The sequence below is a fragment of the Agelaius phoeniceus genome (assembly GCF_051311805.1).
Source record: "Agelaius phoeniceus isolate bAgePho1 chromosome W unlocalized genomic scaffold, bAgePho1.hap1 SUPER_W_unloc_1, whole genome shotgun sequence".
NCBI lineage: Eukaryota > Metazoa > Chordata > Aves > Passeriformes > Icteridae > Agelaius > Agelaius phoeniceus.
In genome coordinates this window covers 10,085,386-10,106,029 of record NW_027509866.1, presented here as the reverse complement: position 1 = coordinate 10,106,029, position 20,644 = coordinate 10,085,386, and the positions used below count along the sequence as shown (strand labels likewise).

Here is a 20,644-nt window from a genome sequence, read left to right as displayed (position 1 = left end):
CTAAGATAATTATAGTCCTGTTTCAGCTCGGCATCATCCAACCCTTTAGTCCCTTGGACTGGAAGAGTTTATTGAACCAGTCTTTGTTTTCCTCTTGAAGCTTCTTGCACCCTTCCTTCAGTACCTGAATGCTCTTGTGGATTGACTCGCTGTGGCTGGAGAGGTTCATGCAGCACATGCCCTCAGAGTCTACACAGCCATGCCCATGTGCCCAGAGTAAAAACTCTATCGCTGTTCTGCAAGGTGGCGTGTCTGATGGTCTCTGTGTCTGAGAGCAGCCACTCAATGTGAGGGAGGCAGCATTGGTTTGCTTACTCAACAGGCACCCAGGATGGTCTGATTGTCCTAAAGCTTTAGCTGCAGCCACCCAAGGCAGTCCAAATTGGGGGTGCTACCATCCAATACCTGGATTCAAGCTTTCAAAGCCATCTCTTTGATATCATCCAATACTTCTCTGGGGATACCTGCTGCTTGATCATCTGGTAGCCTGTGTTGTCCTTCTCCAGCTAGATGGTTGGTTGTCAATTCCACCCTTGCCTCATTATTAGCATAGTCTGCTATTAATTGATTTAGTAAACACTTCCATCCCCCTTCCCACAGGGTGTATTCTGTACACGACAACCACCTGGTCATGATATATTTTAAATCATAGGGGGTTAAAGCATGAGCTGTAAACATGGCCCTCATTAGGCCATTAAAACAAGGTAAGTCCTTCCTATGGTCTTTATCTGCCCTACACAGATCCTTGATTTCCCCATAAACCAATGGCTGATACCTGGGATTCTGCCCCCTACTTTCATACCATCCCAGGCAATGTGGAGTTTCAAGACTATTTGCCAGTCTCCTTCCTTAACTGCTTCTTTCTGGATCCTTTCCTAGGGATCTTTTGGGGCTGAGGGGAGAGGTGGCTCTGAGGAATCCAAACTGTCTTCTGGGGAGGAAGAATAACTTGGAGCAGAAACATTTGGATCAGAAATAGTGTGACAGTTGGGCGTAGTATCTGTGATTATGGGGTTATATTGTTGCAAGAGGGTGAGGCAAAGGGCACTGCCATTTTTTCAGGCGCTCCGGGCCTTGATTTAGGATGGCGGACTTCCGGGGTGGAGTTCTGGAGGCATGGCCCAGGGTGGAGGTGGAATGATTGACAGTGGGGGCGTGACCCACAGTCGTGGGGGTGGAGTCTGGAAGTTCATTCAGGGCGGAAGAGAAGGTTGTGGTAGCAGGAAATGGAGGAGCCAAGATGGAGGGAGGATGGTCGAGCTCCCGAGCCACATTCCGGCTCCTTTCGTCCTGAGTCTCCAGGGCATGATGCTCCAAGACAACGTGGCCATTGCCATCTTGGACCACCATGGAAGGTCTGAGAAAGGCAGGTTTGAGGGGAGGTCCGAGTTAGGAGTGACCAACGGATTGAGTTTTCAACACACTGCTTGCTGGTGAATGGTGGTGTGGAAGATGGGGAGCATGTGGGATGCAATGGGGTCCATTTTGATCAAAATGTTGTGTATTTTAACTCCCACTGAGTCCCAAAATTCAGTGGTATGGATTTCATGAGCAGAGGCATATGGAAAATTTTTAATGATCCACCTCATGATTGATTTTAATTTCTTCTTTGAAAATATTTGGTCATGATCAGTGAGAATTAAAGCACCTATATATGCTCCTTTTTACTTTGGACATCTGGCTGCCCATTTTTCTCTTTCTCTGCCTTATGGGGAAGAGCCACCGGAGGACCCCAAGTCAATTATGGGACGTGGGTGCATGTTGTAAAAACACAGTGGCAAAATGGGCAATAAATGTCTTGCATTTCCCCAAACCCACCTGCAATCCTGTGCAGGTGAAGCTGTCGCTGTCCCTGCTGATCCTGTGCAAGGTCCCTCAAAGCAACAATGAATCCACTGAGCCGGGCACAATCCAAAATCCCAGGGAGCGCTGGCCTATCCATCAGCCAACCCCAGCTGACGTGACTGACACAGGGAGCCCTGAGTGTCATGGTCCCTGTTTGGCCACCAAAGGTCACAATGAGGGAGGCTGTGACAAACCTCTCTGGTTCCCTGACTTCAGGGCAAGGGTGGGGAAAATGAAAAGGTGTGGGTTCGATGGAGTTGCCCAAAAAGAACTTTAATAACAGGGTGAAAAACAATAAACATGGAGAAATTGAGCACAGTACAAGGGGCAGGATCCGAAGACCTGAGAAAAAGGGGAAGCAACAACATAGACACTTGGGGATAGCACACTCTGGAACAATCCTTGTTTCCATATAAGGGAAACAAGTAACCAATAGGAGAATAGAACTTGGACGAGTTAGCATAGAAACACCAAAGGCTTATTGGGGAACTCTCAAGCTCACCCTAAGTTAAACAAATGATTCCCAGGGCTTGAAACTCACGCCCAGTTCTTCCGGGGTAAAATCTGGCTGACTCTGAGTTACAGCTGGGCTAACTCCCACATTGCTGCTTTGCTCTGGCCCCTTGGTTCCATTGCAGTCCAGTAGTGCAACAATGATTCCCTTGGTTCCACAAGTTCCCATAGTGTCACAATGGCCCCTTCCTTCCATGGGGCCCTGCAGGGTCACAATGGTCTCCGTGATTCCATGGGGCCTTGCAATGCCACAATGCTCTCCATGGATCCACAGTGCCCTGCAGGATCACAACGGCCCTTTGGCTCCACGAGGCCCTGAAATGCAGCAATGGCCTCTTGGTTCCACAAAGCCCTGCTGCTTCACACTGGCCCCTTGGGACCATGCGGCCCAACAGAGCCACAAAGATGTCCTTGGTTCCATGAGGCCCCACAGTGTCACAGTGGCCCCTTGGATCCATGGTACCCAAAGTGTCACAATGATCCCCTTGGTTCCACAAGTTCCTACAGTGTCACAGGTTCCACAAGGGCCTGCAGTGTCACCATGGCCCATTGGTTCCACAATGCCCTGCAGTGTCACAATGGTCTCCATAGGAAGGAAATAAGTGAGCCCCAGTGGTGCAGGGGCAGATGAGAGGCAGTCACCAGAGGCCAAGGCTGGCCAGACTTGACTGTACGGGCAGATTTTGTCTGGGAGTAACCCTTGGATATAGGGAATTTTAGATGCAGAATCCCAATTTTGGCCATGGGTGCCTAGACAAGAAAGACAGTTCTTTCCCATAGGAATAAAAGCACAGAGCCCCAGTGCTTCACGGTCAGATGGGAAGTGGCCCTTGACATGTCAAATTCAGTGGGACCTGTCAGACAGCCCCCAGGAAGCCAAACGAGGAATTTTAGAAGTCCAGGGGTCCTGCAGGGGTTTGAGGATCCATGGTGGCTGTTGGGTGTCATTTCTCCATCTTATGTCTCAGCAGGAGTTTCTCCAAAAAAGAAATAAAGCTTTTTCCTGAAGCTCCCACTGTGCCTATGACAGGAACCCCTGTGAGTGTCTGGGACATCCCGGCTCTTTGGCAGCCTGGGGACTCCTGGGATGTCACCATGGAGCCCCCGTGAGTGCCTGTGACAGATGGGTGCCTTTGCAGCCCAAGGTGCCCTGGGATGTCACCATGGAATGGCTGTGACTGCCTCTGACCACAGAGCCTTTACCATCCCCAGAAAGCCCTGGGAGGTCTCCATGGAGGCCCTGTCCATGCCTGTGACATTCCAGCTCTGGAACAGCCTGGAGACTCTTGGAAAGTCCCCATGGCACCCCTCTGAGGGCCTGTGACAAATCTGATCCTGAGCAGTCAACCATCCCCAGCCCCCTGTTGCTATGGTCAGTTTCCATGGCAACCATCCCCAGCCCCCTGTTGCTATGGTCAGTTTCCATGGCAACCATCACCAGCCCTCTGTTGCTATGCTCAGTCCCTTGGCAGCTCCATGGATACCCCATGCCAGGGGTGGTTGCCATGGACACCAGCTCAGGCCTGCAGCCAGAGCCCGTTGCCATGGCAACCATCGGCGGCCCCATCCCCAGGCTGATGGGATCCCAGAAGCACAGAATTGGCTGAGCTGGGAGGGACCCATCAGGATCCTCCAGTCCAACTGCTGGCCCTGCACAGGACACCCCAACAATGCCAGCCTGGGCCTGGCAGCGCTGGCCAAACGCTGCTGCAGCTCAGAGAGCCCTGGAGCTGGGACCCTGCCCTGGGGAGCCTGGCCAGGGCCCCAGCAGCCTCTGGCCAAAAACCTTGTCCTGACATCCAAGCTGAGCCTGCCCCGACTCAGCTGCAGCCGCTCCCTCCACTCCTGTCCCTGGGCACCAGAGGGAAGAGGTTCCCACAGCCCCAGCCAGGGACCCGCTCCCAAGGCTGCTGCCATGGCCACCAGGGCTGCCACCAGCTGGGATGCTCGGTTTCCACGGGCCGCGCTTCAGGAATGGGATTCCCCAATTTCCTGCTCCCGCTAAAACCGCGCTGCCCTCGCTGCCCTCCCGCCTCCCATGGAAAGCACAAAAGGCAAAGATCCCGGGCTGGGATAAGAACAATTTATTGGGAACAGGAATGAGATAAAGAAGAAACAGGAACAGAAACAATATTGATAACAGAAGGGAAAAATAAAACTGTTTACAGGGAAAACTACAACACAACTCACAGGGTCTGCCTGGCTACAATATTTCCTGCCTGGAAAGGACACCCTTCTCCTCAGGGAGAGAGAGAGAGAGAGAGAGAGTCCCTTTCCTGTCCCAGGCAATGACCTGTGGTGGGAGTGAATGTAATGACAGGGCCATGGCCAGCCCCTCATATTTTTCAAAGCCACATCATGTCACTGGGAGGGGCAGGAAAAGGGACAGGTGTCTTCCTCACATGGATCACAGGGAGTATGGATCACCAGGGCTCTTCCCAATGTGGGACCTCCAATGGAGGACCGAATTTGGAGCAGTGAACGAAGCTCCTCCTGAAACTGGGGAATTTGCAGGGCTTCTCTTACCGCTGACTCTGTTTGTGTCTTGTCAAGTTAGAGCTGAAAGTGAAGCTCTTCCCATACTGGGGACACTCGTAGGGCCTCTCCCCAGTGTGGATGCGCCGGTGGGTGTTGAGTTGGGATGTGCAGCTGAAGCCCTTCCCACACTCCCCACACTCATAGGGCCATTCCCCAGTGTGGATCATCTGGTGGCTGATCAGGGTGCTGCTCTGCCTGAAGCTCTTCCCACACTCCAAGCACTTGTGGGGCTTCTCCCCATCGTGAAGCTTCCCATGGACCAGCAGCTCTGAGCTCTGGCTGAAGCTCTGTCCACCTTCCCGGCTCAGGGTGGGTCTTTCCTCCTCAGAGCACCCGGAGCTGGGTTTGCAAACCCTCCTCCTGCAGGATCTATGAAGATTTTCCTCCCCATTGGAGTTCTGCACTGTGGAGCCACTCAAAACTGCCTCTTCCACGAGGTCCTGCCAAGGAGATTTGTCCTCCCTGGTCTCCATCCTGACCTCCTTCCCTGGGGGAGGAAGGACGAGGATAGGTTGGGATTTGCCTCCGTGCCAGAGGGAAGGGGAAGGAGATCCCCCCAGTGCATCTCTGGCAGGACGGGGTTGGCAGCAGGGTTGTCATGCAGCCGGGGGCTGTGCTGGGCTGGGAGATGGAGCAGGAGAGAAGGGGAAAGGGGCACTGACTTCCTCCTCACCTGCCTGGGGCTCCTGGGCCATCTTCCTTTTTTGGGCAGCCTCCTCCTCCATCCAATCGAGATTTGGGAATGGGAAATTCTGTTTCAGGGACCAAACAAAGGGTGCACACATTGTCTTTTGTACTGGTTTGAAGGCAAACCTGGGGGAGAGTCTAAGTCAGAATTACAATTTAATAAGAAAATTACAATCAAGGCCATGATGCAGAAACACTGCCTTAAACTGACAGAGTCAGGATATAACCTGACACCCTGCTGGTCAGGGTGGTGGCAGCAGTCCCATTAAATGGTGGCTGCAGTCCTGTTGGAGTGATGAACGTGATTCTGTCCAAGCAGTGATCCTGTAGAAGGGTCTGGTCTTCCTCTGAAGGTCCAGGGGTGGTTCTGGAGCTCTTGTCCTCTGGGAATCCAGTAGGCAAGCTGCTCCTGGTGCTGCAAGGCTCAGCTTATATCCAGGTAGGAATGCTTGGATCCTCCCCCTGGGCGGAGCATCCCACAATGGGAGGATGGAATTTGATCAGTCCTGCAGTGACACTCAATGGCCCATTCCCAGAAGATATCTCCCCTGGAGGGCGTTATCAGGGCTGAGTCATGGAAGAGATCAAGAACACTGCCCCACCTGTTTATAGCAGTTGATGAAGATGGGGATTGAAAACATGCATTTGGTTCCATCTTACATTGCAGCCTGAAACAGTGGGGGAATCCCTGCTCAGGGGGTGAACACCACCCCCCTTACCCAAACTGGCTCAGGTGTGAAACCCCCACCCCGGGAAGGCCACACACACAGGGGACAATGTCACACTTGCCCTGCCCCAGAGGAGGTCTCTGTCCCTGTCACTCCGTGGCTGTCATCCCTTTTCTCTTTCACAGGCCGGGGGCTTTGCCAAATCTAAGAATAAGTTTTTTCTCTTTCCCTGTCACCTTTGTGACAGCTACACAGAGCTTTCCCTTCATTTTCATAACAGAGGTATTGCAATGTGTTGGGCTGAATTTCCACTTTTCTTTTATCAGAATGTGCCAGCAGCTGAGCTGGAGCTGGGCAGGACCAATGGATTTTGGAATTGCCACAGAATTGCTTCTACTGTCAGTTTATTAAATTTTGGGATTTGTTTGGGTTTTCACCACAAGTGACTTGTGGGAAGAGCAAATTCAAGGCATTTTCTGTAGGGTTAAGTTTGATTTTTTTCAAGAAACAACTTTACTTTGTCCGGTGCCCAGGGGATGCTCAAGGGGTCACTGAGCCTCTCACACTGGGGGATGCTTGGGAGGGGCTTGGGAGGATTGTGCCTGTCCCTGTCACCCCAGGCCATTCCCCAGGGGTGTCCCTGTCCCTGTCATCCCAGGCCATTCCCCAGGGGTGTCCCTGTCCCTGTCACCCCAGGCCATTCCCCAGGGTTGTCCCTGTCCCTGTCACCCCAGGCCATTCCCCAGGGGTCTCCATCATTCTCACCCAGGGAATGCCTGGGGGGTCTCCCTCCCTCTCTCCCCTGTGCCAGGGGGTGCTCGGGGCAGTCTCTGTCCCTCTCAGCCCAGGGCATGCTCGGGGCTCTCTGTCCCCTGGCCCTGGGGGATGCTCGGGGGGTCTCCATCCCTCTGGCCTCAGGCAATGCCTGTGCAGGGCTGGGCACCAGGGGCTCTGTGTCCCTCTCACCGCTGAGGCTGCTCGGGGCTGGGGGGGCTCTGCCACCTTCTCACCCCTGGCGAGGCCGGGGGGGTCTCTGTCCCTCTCAGCCCTGCTGGGACCCCACCCAAACATCATCGGGGGCACAGGGACAGAGACACCCCCAAAGCCCCAGAAAGGCTGAACCTGGGATTTGGTTTGGGGCTGAGGATTTAGGAAGGGGCTGGAATTGGGGCTGGGCTTGGAGATGGGGCTGAGATTTGGATTAGAGCTGGGATTGGGGCTAAGGCTAGACATGGGATTGGCTTTAGGGCTGGGTTTGGGATTGGGTCTGGGGCTAGACGAGTCTGGGACTAGGATGTGATTGAATACAGAACTGTGAGTGTGTCTAAACGTGGAGTGAGATTGAGACCAGGATCAGGGTCAGGTTTGGGACTGAGCTCACCCAGAGCAGGACAGGGGGGATGTCACTGTGGGAAGGTTTGGGGAAAACCCTGGATTGGGGAAAAACAAGGTGTGAATGCCTTTGGTTGGGGATTCCTCCCACCCAAGTCCATTTCTAGAAGTCACCTGATGTCCAAAAATCAAGAGTGAATAAAAGAAGTTCAGCAGGAGTTTCCCATATCCAGTCTCATCCCTCTCGGGTTCTGGGGGTCCCCCGTCTCAGGGCTGGAGGGGATCCCATATGTCCTGGGGATCCCCCCTCTCCAGGGTCCTGCTTTTGGATTCTGGGAGGTTTTGGAGTCCCTTGGTCCCCCTCTCCAGCCTCCCCTCAATCCAGCCACTTGGGGTTCCCCCTTCTTTCCACCGCCCTGTCCTGCTTTAGGGCAAATTTGGTTGAAAACCTCCAAAAGGAGTTTCCTCTAGAATGCAGATTCAGCAGCCCCACCCTCAGCCAGTTCGGGAAAATATTTCCTTGGAGAAAAGTGGAAAAAAATGCTTTATTAAACAGGCAAAGCATTCACCAGCACAAAAATTGAACAATATTAAGTAATAAACCTCCAGCTGCTCCAAAATAGATGAGAAACTCTGAAAGTCCTTCCTTGGGCTGTAGCTCGGCTCACTCAGTGTCTTATCAGTCTCTTATCAGTCTCTTATCAGTCCCTCCAGCGCTGGAAATGCCACTTCCAGCGGCCCAGGCTCAGCCTGGTGGGCCACAGGTGGGAGCTGCTGGTGGTGTTCTGGGTGTTCAGTGCAGAGCAGGTTTAAACAGCTCCAAAGAAAAAGAAAAACCACAGTCCAGGGAACTTCTCTGCCTCAGAGAGCTAAAAACTAACTAAAAGCAAAGGAGAGCTCTGTCCCGCCCTCTGTCCATCCAGGAGCCGGAATGTGGAGGAGTTAGTGCAGTGCCTGAAAACAAACTGCAGCTTCTTCCTCCTCCCCTTGGCTCTCAGAACCAGCCTTAAAGGTGCAGAACTCATTTCTGGGCTAAACGGACCGATGGGGCATGAGCATCATGAAGTCACCCCAGGACGCGCCCCTGTCAGGGTCAGGGGGTCCCGTCCCCGCCTCATCTCCGGGCTGCCGGGGGTGCCCCAGCTCCGGTATCGCCCCTTCCCCTCTCCCCGCCCCGGGGGTCCCCCGTTCCACAGCCCCGGCTCTCACGGGGATCCCCAAAACCAATGTCCCGCCCCGTCGGTACCGGGCCATCCCCACGTGGAACCCCCGGGACCCTCCCGAGGGGCGATCGCGGCTCCTCTGCCCCCGAAAAAGCTCCTCTTAGGGAGCCCGGAGATATCCGGGGCTCGAGTCTGGGATCTGCCGGCTCCCAACACTCTCCAAAAAAATCCTCCCGGACACCCCTGGCTGGAGTTATTTGGGAATTGAGCTACTAGAGCTGGGCTTCTTTTGGGACTTTCAGCAGCCTTGTTTTCCTCACCCTGGAGTAAATGAACCTTATCAGTCTCGCTGGTATCATTTGCTCACTCTCCTCCAGTGATTTTAAGAAACTTTTCAAGGAAGGACAACAAAATATTTTCTTTTTCACTGGCCACCAACAACAGCCATTTTCCTCATCAGTTCTCCCATAAGTTCCCCGGGAGGAAGGAGGGACTGTTTCCAAGTTTCCAAGAGATCCTCCAGAGAGAACCACAACCTCCTCAGAGTAGGGAACCGTGCTGTTGTCAAAGGCACTTGGGGTCAGACAGCAGTGCCTAAACTCACAATGCCCGAAAAATGTTGCCATCTGGTTAAGAAAATTGTTACAGAGATGCCTCTGCCCCAATTAAAGTGCCAACGAAATCAAATCCATTGTGGATGTTATTGAACAGTAAATGTGAGGTAGAGAGAGAGTTGGAAAGAATGGGAAGAGGGGGGCGGGCAAGGGAGCGACAGGGACAGAGACCTCCCCTGGGGCAGGGCAAGTGTGACATTGTCCCCTATGTGTGTGGCCTTCCCAGGGTGGGGGTTTTACACCTGAGCCAGTTTGGGAAAGGGGGGTGGTGTTCACCCCCTGAGCAGGGATTCCCCCACTGTTTCAGGCTGCAGTGTAAGATGGAACCAAATGCATGTTTTCAATGCCCATCTTCATCAACTGCTATAAATGGGTGGGGCAGTGTTCTTGATCTCTTCCATGACTCAGCCCTGATAACGCCCTCCAGGGGAGAGATCTTCTGGGAATGGGCCATTGAGTGTCACTGCAGGACTGATCAAATTCCATCATCCCATTGTGGCATGCTCCGCCCAGGGGGAGGATCCAAGCATTCCTACCTGGATATAAGCTGAGCCTTGCAACACCAGGAGCAGCTTGCCTACTGGATTCCCAGAGGACAAGAGCTCCAGAACCACCACTGGACCTTCAGAGGAAGACCAGACCCTTCTACAGGATCACTGCTTGGACAGAATCACGTTCATCACTCCAACAGGACTGCAGCCACCATTTAATGGGACTGCTGCCACCTGCCTGACCAGCAACAGGGTGTCAGGTTATATCCTGACTCTGTCAGTTTAAGGCAGTGTTTCTGCAGCATTGCCTTGATCTTCTTTTCTTATTTAATTGTAAATTCTGGTTTAGACTCTCCCCCAGGTTTGCCTTGAAACCAGTACAAAATTCAATGCGCTCATCCCTTGCTTTCCTCCCAAAACAGGATTTTACATCCCCAAACCTGTGCCAGATGGAGGAGGAGCCTGCAAGGAATAGGAAGGAGCCCCGGGACATGCAGGAAGGTGAGGAGGAAGTCAGTGCCCCTTTCCTCCTCTCTCCTGCTCCATCTCCCAGCCCAGCACGGCCCCCGGCTGCAGGACAACCCTGCTGCCAACCCCGTCCTGCCGGGGATGCACTGGGGGGATCTCCTTCCCCTTCCCTGTGGCATGGAGGCAAATCCCATCCTCTCCTTGTCCTTCCTCCCCCCAGGAAGGACCTGAGCATGGAGACCAGAAAGAAGAAATCCCCACAGCAGAAACTCATGGATGAGGCCGTTATGAGTGACTCCAGGGCACAGGAATCCAATGGGGAGGAAAATCCCCAGAGATTTTACAGGAAGAGGGGCTCCAAACCCAGCCCAGGGTGCTCTGAGGAGGAAAGACCCACCCTGAGCCAGGAAGGTGGACAGAGCTTCAGCCAGAGCTCAGAGCTGGTGGACCATGGGCAGCTTCACAATGGGGAGAAGCCCCACAAATGCTTGGAGTGTGGGAAGAGCTTCAGGCAGAGCAGCACCCTGATCAGCCACCAGATGATCCACACTGGGGAATGGCCCTACGAGTGTGGGGAGTGTGGGAAGGGCTTCAGCTGCAGCTCTGCTGTCATAAGGCACCAATGCATCCACACTGGGGAGAGGCCCTTCGAGTGTCCCCAGTGTCAGAAGAGGTTTCAGACCAGCTCTGATCTCTGCAAGCACCGCCGGATTCACACAGAGGAGAGGCCCTTCCGCTGCCCTGACTGTGGGAGGGACTTCAAGCGCAACTCCACCCTCATCACCCACCAGCGCATCCACACTGGGGAGAGGGAGAGGCCCTACGAGTGTCCCCAGTGTCAGAAGAGGTTTTACACCAGCTCTGATCTCCTCCTGCATGAGCGGATTCACACGGATGAGAGGCCCTTCCACTGCCCTGACTGTGGGATGGGCTTCAAGCGCAACTCCCACCTCATCAGGCACCAGAGGATGCACACCGGGGAGAAGCCCTACGAGTGTGGGAAATGTGGGATGAGCTTCAGCCAGAACTCTAACCTGATCTCCCACCACAAGACCCACACCAGGGAACGACCCTATGAATGTGGGGAATGTGGGAAGAGCTTTAGGCAGAAGTCTCTCTTGATCTGCCACCAGAGGATCCACACTGGGGAAAGGCCATACAACTGTGGGGAATGTGGGATGACCTTTAGTAGGAAGCCCCAAATGATCATCCACCAAATGATCCACACAGGGGAGCGGCCCTACAAGTGCCCCGAGTGTGGGAAGAGGTTTCACACCAACTCTCAGCTCCTCCAGCACCAGCGAATTCACACGGATGAGAGGCCCTTCCTCTGCCCTGACTGCGGGAAGGGCTTCAAGCACAACTCCACACTCGTCACCCACCGGCGCATCCACACTGGGGAGAGGCCCTACGAGTGTCCCCAGTGTGGGAAGAGCTTCACCAGCAGCTCTCACTTGACCAGACACCAACAGAGGCACCAGTAAATGAAGCCCTGCAAGTGCCTCAACTTCAGGAAGAGCTTCCTGCACTGCTCCAGCTTCATCCCCCATTGGAGATCCCACGTTGGTCAGAGCCCTGGTAATCCATGTTCCCTGTAATCCATGCTGGGAAGACAATTGTACCTTTGGTTGCCCCACCAATGACTTTATGTGGGATTGGAGAACATGAGGGTCTGGCCATGGCCCTGTCATTACATTCACTCCCACCTCAGGTCATTGCCAGGGGCAGGAAAGGGACTCTCTCTCTCTCTCTCCCCAGGGAGAAGGGTGTCCTTTCCAGACAGGAGGAAATACATTGCCAGGAAGACCTAGTTGTTGATGTTGTAGTTTTCTCTGTAAATAGTTTTACTTATCCCTTCTGTTATCAATATTGTTTCTGTTCCTGTTTGTTCCTTATTTCGTTCCTGTTCCCAATAAAATGTTCTTTTCCCAGCCCGGGATCTTTGCCTTTTGTGCTTTCCATGGGAGGCGGGAGGGCAGCGAGGGCAGCGCGGTTTTAGCGGGAGCAGGAAATTGGGGAATCCCATTCCTGAAGCCCGGCCCGTGGAAACCGAGCATCCCAGCTGGTGCCAGCCCTGGTGGCCATGGCAACCACCCCGGCATGGGGTCTCCATGGAGCTGCCAAGGGACTGAGCATAGCAACAGGGGGCTGGTGATGGTTGCTATGGAAACTGCCCATAGCAACAGTGGACTGGTGATGGTTGCCTACTAAGGATCAGATTTGTCACAGGCCCTCAGAAGGGTTCCATGGGGACATTCCAAGAGTCTCCAGGCTGTTCCAGAGCTGGAATGTCACACACAGAGCCAGGGGCTCCATGGAGACCTCCCAGGGCTTTCTGGGGATGGTAAAGAGCCCTGTGGTCAGAGGCAGTCACAGCCATTCCATGGTGATATCCCAGGAGTCCCCAGGCTGCCAAAGAGCCGGGATGTCCCAGACACTCACATGGGTTCCTGTCATGAGCACAGTGGGAGCTTCAGGCAACATTTATTAGAAAAGCTCCTGTTGGGTCATGAGGTGCAGAAACGATCCCCAATGCTCCCCATAGATCCCCAAATGTCACTGTATCAGTGTTCCGTGCTTTCTTTCCAATGGAAAACAACCATCCTTATCCTCCAGGTGTCCATGTCTGAAATTGGGATTCCACCTCCAAAATTCTGTATATCCAAGGGTTGCTCCCAGGCACAATCTGCCAGTACCATCAAGCCTGGCTGGCCTTGACCTCTGGTGACTGCCCCTGCAACACTGGGGCTGGGTCCTTCCCTTCCCATGGAGATCACTGGGACATTGTGGGGACCTCATGGAACCAAGGGGATCATTGTGGCACCACTCGAGCCCATGGAACCAAGGGGCCATGGTGACCCAGCGGGGCTTTATGGAACCCAGAGACCATTATGGCTCTGTGGGGCCTGATGGAACCATGGAGACCATTGGGACCCTTCAGGGCCTGGTGTCACCAAGGGGGCATTATGACACCTCAGGGCCTCAGGGAAGCAAGGGACCATTGGGACAATGTGGGGCCCCATGGAACCGAGGGAACATGGAACAGGCCTGGCTGGCTTGGCCTCCCAGGGGCCACCTGACAGCTCTGGCTGATGTTGCAATGTCAAGGAATGCCTCTCATCAGCTCCTGGAACACTGGGGCTCCGTGCTTTCCTTGCTATAGAAAAGAACCATCCCTTTTTTTAAATGTCCATTGCCAAAATTGGTATTCTCTCTAAAAATTTTCCTATATGCAAGGGTTTCTCTCAGAAAAAAACCTGCCACTTCTGGCTGGCCTTGTCCTCTGGTGGTCACCTCTCTTCTGCCTGGCAAACACTGGGGCTCTGTTCCTTCCTTCCTACAGAAAAGAACCAACCTTCATGTCCATGGTCCATGGCCAAAATTAGAATTTGGCTTCCCAAATTCCATATATCCAAAGATTGCTCCCAGACAAAAGTAGTAAGGACAGACAGGTCAGGCTGCCCATGTCTGCTGGTGATTTTCTTAGACTCTGAGTTGAATGCTTTCAGTTGAAAAAACCTTGGAAAGGGGCCAGAGATCTCCCAAGAAGGGTTTTTGAGGACTTGGGCACATGACCGATACATATGGACAAAGGAGCTGTTGTGGTGATTTTGCATCACAGAAGTGATGTCCTAAGAGAAGCTGCTAGCAGTTTCATCTGTGTCTGACAAAAAACCAATCAGTAATTAGCTTTGAGAACTGACAATCTGTTAAACCACTAAGGAAACTGTACACGCCTCTGTGAAGACACATGTTAAAGATGGGAAAGCCTGGGAGGGTCTCTTTCCCTTCTGGCTGGCACAGAGGTAACAAGGCTGACCCGGCCCCGTCTCAGCCAGGCCGGGCCGGGCGGCTCCTGCCGTGGGGCCGGGCCCCTTCCCAGGGACCCCGCCAGGCCCCATCGGCTGCCGGGCAGGGCAGGGGAGGCCGCGGGGCCGAGGCCGGGCCGGGCCATGGCTGCAGTTGGGAACATCTGGGCCCTGCTGAGCCCTGCCCCGCCGCCAGCCCGGGCCCAGCCAGGATCTGCCGGGCCCCAGGAGCAGCCCCGGGCCGGGCCGGCTCGGCCAAGCTTCTGCCACCCTTGGGCTTCAGCCGCAAGCCCCGGGCAGGGGCAGGAGAAGCCATCGGCCCCCGGCCGTGCTGCTGCTGTGCTCTGGCCTGGCTGCTGAGATCCTGGCCCTGCCCCAGCGCAGCCCATCCTGACACAGCCCCAGCGCAGCCGCTGCAGAAACCTCCATCGTAAAACAGCTCCGGCCGCAAGCACCGAGCCCGGCCGGGGGCACGGAACCATCTGCAGGCCCCGGGTGAGATATGAACTCTTTCAGTGCTTCCATCCTCCCTCCAGTGAGAGAAAAGGACAAAGTGCAGGCACACAGAGAGGAGCAACATGAAGATACCGAGGTCACTGAATAGGAAGTTGAGTCCCAGATGGAAGGGATGAGGAGATGCCTTGATCTTGGGGCTGAAATCCTCTTGTAAAGCTATGGAGAAGGATGGAATTAATATATCAGACTCTCTTTTCCCTATAACTATTTGAAAATATGGGGAGATGACTTGTTCAGCAAAAAACTCCATGCTAAAGTCGGCAAATGTTGAAGTAGCTGTGATCCTATGAGAAGTTTAAACAGAGAAAGAGAGAAGATCGGTGAGATCCTGTGCCCTCAGGGAGTGAAGAAGAAGATCTCTGTTGTCAGAGATGAAGATGATTTCAGAAATGGATGAAGAGAATCTTTGCTCTTGAACAGCTCATCTTTAAACTCATACCCCATACATTGACATGGCCCATAAAAACAGCTGTGGGAAAAGCTATGAAAAATGGAAGGGACTTCACAATTGCAGATTTTCTGGGCAGCTGCTCTTCGTGGGAATTGAGAGCCACGAGCAAATGTTTTTCTTATGAAGAAGTCTCCATAGCATGAAAGCGAGACTGCTCTCCTTAAGTGAACTGAAGAAAGACTGTTCTAGATGGTGTAAACTGACTGAAACTTTCAGGTTTTGTCTCCTTACGTTGTCAGTAAGAAAGAAAAGGTTGTAGGGAGAGGAGAAGTGTTCAAATTCTTATTACTCTTTCTTCTTTTTACTGGTAATAAACTTTTCTGTATACCCTTTTAAAATTTTGAGCCTACTTGGCCTTTCTCCTAATCCTATCTCACAGCAGGAAATGAGTAAATATATTCCAGTGAATGCAATGGTAATTAGCCAACACTGATCCCACTGCACTAATAGATGCATTGGCTGAGAAATCTCAAATTAGCAAACCAAAAATCACTCCAGATACATTCCTGATAAACTGCATTAGAGCAGAGGGAAATCAAGGCAGAGCCATGGTTTGTCAGGACTTGATGCATCCCAATGAGCCCTGTGGTGCATTTGGAGCTGAGCCCTTGAACCTCAGGGCCTGAGAGGAGATTGCACAAACCTTTCCAGGAGTCAGTCAGAACAAAACCCCAAAGTGTCTCAAAGCATGAATGGGTCTCAGTGAGGTCCATCCCCAACACAGGCTCCTCATGGACTCCTTGGAGGAGAGAATTGGAGGCCAGGATTGACCAAAAACATCTCAGAGACTCAGAGTGGAAAGGAAATTCCAAACTACCTTAAAATTTTTGAGAAGCTCAAAGCATTACTGAGCAGCACTGAGTGTCAGTACAGAGCTCTCAAGGGACTCATTAAAGCAGATAATTGGGGCCATGATTGCACAAACCTCTCACAGAGTCTGTATCAAAAGGGAAACACCAAGTACCTTAAAATAACTGAAGTACCTTGAAGCATTAATGAGCCCACTAAATGTTGTTACTGATAACGGCTCTCCAGGGACTCATTAAGCAGATAATTGGAACCTGTAAATGCACAATCTTTCTCATAGAGTCTGTATCAAAAGGGAAAGAGGAAGTAGCTTAAGAAACTTAAGTACCCTGAAGTATTAATGAGTCCCAATCAATGCTGCAACCGGCAGAGAATCTCCAGGGACTAATTACAGCAGATAATTGGAGGCCATGATTGCACAAACCTCTCAGAGACTCCAAGGCAAAAGCCAAACCCAAAGTCCATTGAAAAACCTGCAGTCCCTGCAGGGAGCATGAAGGAGCCCCCAGGGCCATTGCTGAGCAAGGCTCCCCAGGGACTCCTTGCAGCAGATCCTTGAGGCCACTGGGATGTGGGCTAGGGGGGGATGCTGAGGGCAGCACAAGGGGCTGACAGTGCCCAGCCTGGCTGGGGCTGTGCCAGGAGGCCCCAGGGCCTCAGGACAAGGTGTCTCCTCCCAGCCCTTGCTGGCACAGACCCTGCTGTGCCCCAGGGCACCAAGACTTGGCTTCTCTTTGTCCCCACCTGTCATCACTGCCTGCAGTTCTCTGCTCTGCCTGGGGACACTTGCTCAGTCGTGTCCCTCAGTGGGACCCATTAAAAGTGCAAGAAACTTTGGAGTTGGATTCTGCCTTGGAGTTCCGGAGAGGTTTCTTCAGCTCCCTCTCAGGGACTGATGTTCAGGGCCTGAGCACAAAGCCCCAGAGGCTGATTAAAATCCTTGTGCTGTGTCTGTGCTGCTGAGCTGGGCTGGGCTGCTGGCCCAGAGGCAGCTCCTGGTGACCAAGAAGAGCTTCAAAAGCACATTTCTCTGGATGAGCAGCTCTTGTGCCAGCCCAGCAGGGCTGGGGCACTGCCTGCAGCCAGCCCGGGCACAGCCCAGAGGCACAGAGAGCTTCAATCAGTCAGGGCTGGGAAGGGGCTGAGAAGTGCCTGGGGCACAATCACTGCCAGCCCTTGGCACAGGAACCTCTGGCTGCAGGACAATGCAGCTGCAGCTCCTGGAGCCATCTCCTCAAGCTGGAACATCCCAATGCCTGCAGAGCCTGTGAGTACATTCTCTGCTTGTCTCTTGTGCAGAGCAGCCAGGGGTGCCCAGGGCTGTCCTGCAGAGCAGGGTCCTGCAGCCCAGGGCGCTGTGCTGGGGCAGGGACTCTGCTGCCTGCCAGGGACAGCTCTCAGCCAGCCCTGGCAGCTGCTGCCAGCACTGGGGGACAAGATCTGGCTGGGAGGAGACAGCTGGTGAGGCTTGGAAGTGTTCTCCTTGTGTGGGGAGGATGCTGCATTGTTCAGGACTGCTCCCAGCATGGCATTGAACTGCAGAACATTTCCAAGTAGATCATTCAGGGAGCACAGCAAGGCAGGGGCTGCATAAGGGGGATAATCCTGCTTTTTTAATCTACTGCTCTGGGTTGCCTGGAAAAGAAACTGCCCATAGATATTCATCTCTCAGTTAAGGCTGAGAAAAATAAATTTAAAAATTCTCTTAGATCTGAATATACTTTGCAGTTACAGAGATCAACAGAGGGCCCCTGAGCGAAAGCATCAGTGTTGCTTTTTCAGCCTCCTCAGGGTTGCTCTGACATTGCCATCAGAGCCTGCAGAGCCAGAGCTGCCCCTGGGCAGTGCCTGAGCTGGGAGGGCTCTGCAGGGCAGAGCTGAGCCCCCAGGGCTGGGCTGGGCTCTGGCAGCCCTGGCAGGGCCCAGCCCTGGGCACAGGGAAGCAGCTGCTGGCAGGGACAGCTCCAGGCAGCAGAGCCCTGGGAAGGCAGTGGGGGGAAAGTGCCCCCAGGCTGTGCTGAGATATTTCAAGTCCTCTCCAAACCCAACTATTCCATGATTACTTTTCTTACAGATCCCTATGTGCAGCCCCAGCAAATGTCCAACAGCAGCTCCATCAGGCACTTCCTCCTGCTGGCATTGGCAGACACGCGGCAGCTGCAGCTCCTGCACTTCTGCCTCTTGCTGGGCATCTCCCTGGCTGCCCTCCTGGGCAACGGCCTCATCATCAGCGCCGTAGCCTGCGGCCACCACCTGCACACGCCCATGTTCTTCTTCCTGCTCAACCTGGCCCTCGCTGACCTGGGCTCCATCTGCACCACTGTCCCCAAAGCCATGCACAATTCCCTCTGGGACACCAGCAACATCTACTACACTGGATGTGCTGCTCAGCTCTTTTTCTTTCTGGTCTTCCTCTCAGCAGAGTATTTCCTCCTGACCATCATGTGCTACGACCGCTACGTGTCCATCTGCAAACCCCTGCACTACGGGACCCTCCTGGGCAGCAGAGCTTGTGCCCACATGGCAGCAGCTGCCTGGGCCAGTGCCTTTCTCACTGCTCTCATGCACACGGCCAATACATTTTCCCTGCCCCTGTGCCATGGCAATGCCCTGGGCCAGTTCTTCTGTGAAATCCCTCAGATCCTCAAGCTCTCCTGCTCTAAATCCTACCTCAGGGAACTTGGTCCTCTTCTGGGTAGTGTTTTTCTGTTTTTTAGCTGTTTTGTGTTCATTGTTTTCTCCTATGTGCGGATCTTCAGGGCTGTGCTGAGGATCCCCTCTGAGCAGGGACGGCACAAAGCCTTTTCCACCTGCCTCCCTCACCTGGCTGTGGTCTCTCTGTTCCTCAGCACTGGCATCTATGCTAACCTGAAGCCCCCCTCCACCTCCACTCCATCCCTTGATGTGGTTGTGTCAGTTCTGTACTCGGTGGTGCCTCCAGCCCTGAACCCCCTCATCTACAGCCTGAGGAACCAGGAGCTCAAGTCTGCAGTGTGGAGACTGATTACTGGATGGTTTCAGAAGTATTAAACTGCTGACCAATTTCTGCAAACCACCTGTAATAAAAATCTTCTTCGATTCTTCTTGTTGGATTGATTATGAATTTTTTCCCCTTTGTTGTAGCTTTTTCATATTGTTCACAAATAATGTCATTGTTTGTGCCATTTCTCATTTTGTTGCTCTCCACCTTCCCTGGGGCCACACACTGTGTCAATGAGGGGCTGCACTCTTGGTGGCATTAAAGGAACTAATGGATCTCCCAGCAGAGTTTTCTGCAGAGATGCCCTTTTGTTGCCTTCTCTGGAGCTGCAGCAGCAATGTCTGTGTGCAGAGCTGGGGCAGATCAGTGCTGGCCCAGCAGCTGTGCCCAGCAGCAGCAGCAGCAGCACTTGGTGTTGCCAGTGCTGCTGCCGTGGCCCTGCCCCGCTGCCCTGGTGGCCCTGGTGTTGCTGCAGGGCCTGAGTGCTCTCGGGGCCGGGCACAGCCCTGGGGGTGGCAGTGCCGGGGCTGCAGCAGGGACAGGCCATGGGCACTGCTGGGGCAGCGCTGACGCCTCAGGCCAGGCCCTGGGGGCTCCAGGCTCCTTGCCCAGGCTCTCTCAAGAACACGGCCAGGCCAATGCTCAGCACAGAAACCCCCGTCAGCAGCCCCAGGCTGGCCGTGGGCAGGCTGGGGGCAAACAGCATGGCTGGGGCTCTGCAAGGGCCCTGGGCCAGACGGGAAGGAGCAGCACAGCAGGGCCTGATCCATGCCCAGTGCGCTGCACAGCCCAGGGCAGCGTCCCAGAGCGTCCTCATGCAGCTGCCAACAACATCCCCCCTCTGCAGCCCTGGCCTCTCCCCCAGCTCACACAGGTGCCCCATCCTTGCAGGCACAGACACGGCAGCACTGCCTCAGCAGCCCCTGTTTGCATTGCACACAGCAGGGCCAGCACCCCCATGCTGTTGCTGTGGGGACATGAACCTGAGGGAGCACAAATGCCACCAGCCCCTGGGGCCAGCAAGGCCTGCGGGACACCAGGGAAACTATTCAGCTTTGTCCTGGCCTCTGCACTTAGCCAGAAAGTTTGTTCCCATCAGCTGGGAGTTTCCTGTGCCACTGCAGACGCTGTTGCTCAGAGCCAGGGCTGCCTGGCAGCCACCCCCAAACTGCCCTGAGCATTTCCTTGGCTTCAGCTTTGCTTTCTTTACTCTTTTCTTGAACAAATTTCTTCCTCTTGCCAGGCCCTGTTCCCTGCCCTGCAAACAGCCCATCCCTGTTTGCCCTTTCCTCTCTGGCCCCACTCCCCATTGCAGTTCCTGACTTGGCCCCATGGGAACGTCCCTTGGGCAGCAGGATCATCCTACAAGTGCTGCAGGAATTGTCTGCAGGCTCCTGCAGTGCCTGCTGCTGCTCCCTTGCCAGAGGCACCCCAGGCCAGGGGGGCACATCTGGGCTGCTGTGTCTGCCTCTGGGGCTCCCTGTTCTGGGCAATGAGGAGGAGCTGCAGAGGCTCTGCAGGACTGACAGGATGGGCTTTGGGGCTGCCAGGAGAAGCTGAGGGACCTGGGCTGCTGGAGCTGCTGAAGAGGAGGCCCAGGGCTCATCCTGCAGCTGCTCCAAGGGTGGTTTCAGGGAATCCCAGAATTAGGAAGTTTGGAAAAGGCCTTGGAGATCATCAAGTCCAACCTGTGCCCTGGCGCTGCCTTGTCTCCCCTGAGCCTCCTCTTCTCCAGGATAAACAACCCAATCTCCATCAGCCA

The 20,644-nt window shown here is 54.0% G+C and overlaps 1 protein-coding gene across 1 annotated transcript in view; it reads left to right on the top strand.

Annotated features, from left to right (window-relative positions):
• Nucleotides 1-11,803, top strand: part of LOC143692503 (uncharacterized) — a 92,807-nt gene extending 81,004 nt beyond the window's left edge. Inside the window, exon 5 of the mRNA XM_077172737.1 lies at nt 10,741-11,803. Coding sequence (XP_077028852.1) covers nt 10,741-11,803 — 1,063 coding nt within the window. The remainder of the gene's footprint in view (nt 1-10,740) is intronic.
• Nucleotides 11,804-20,644: the final 8,841 nt, after the last annotated feature.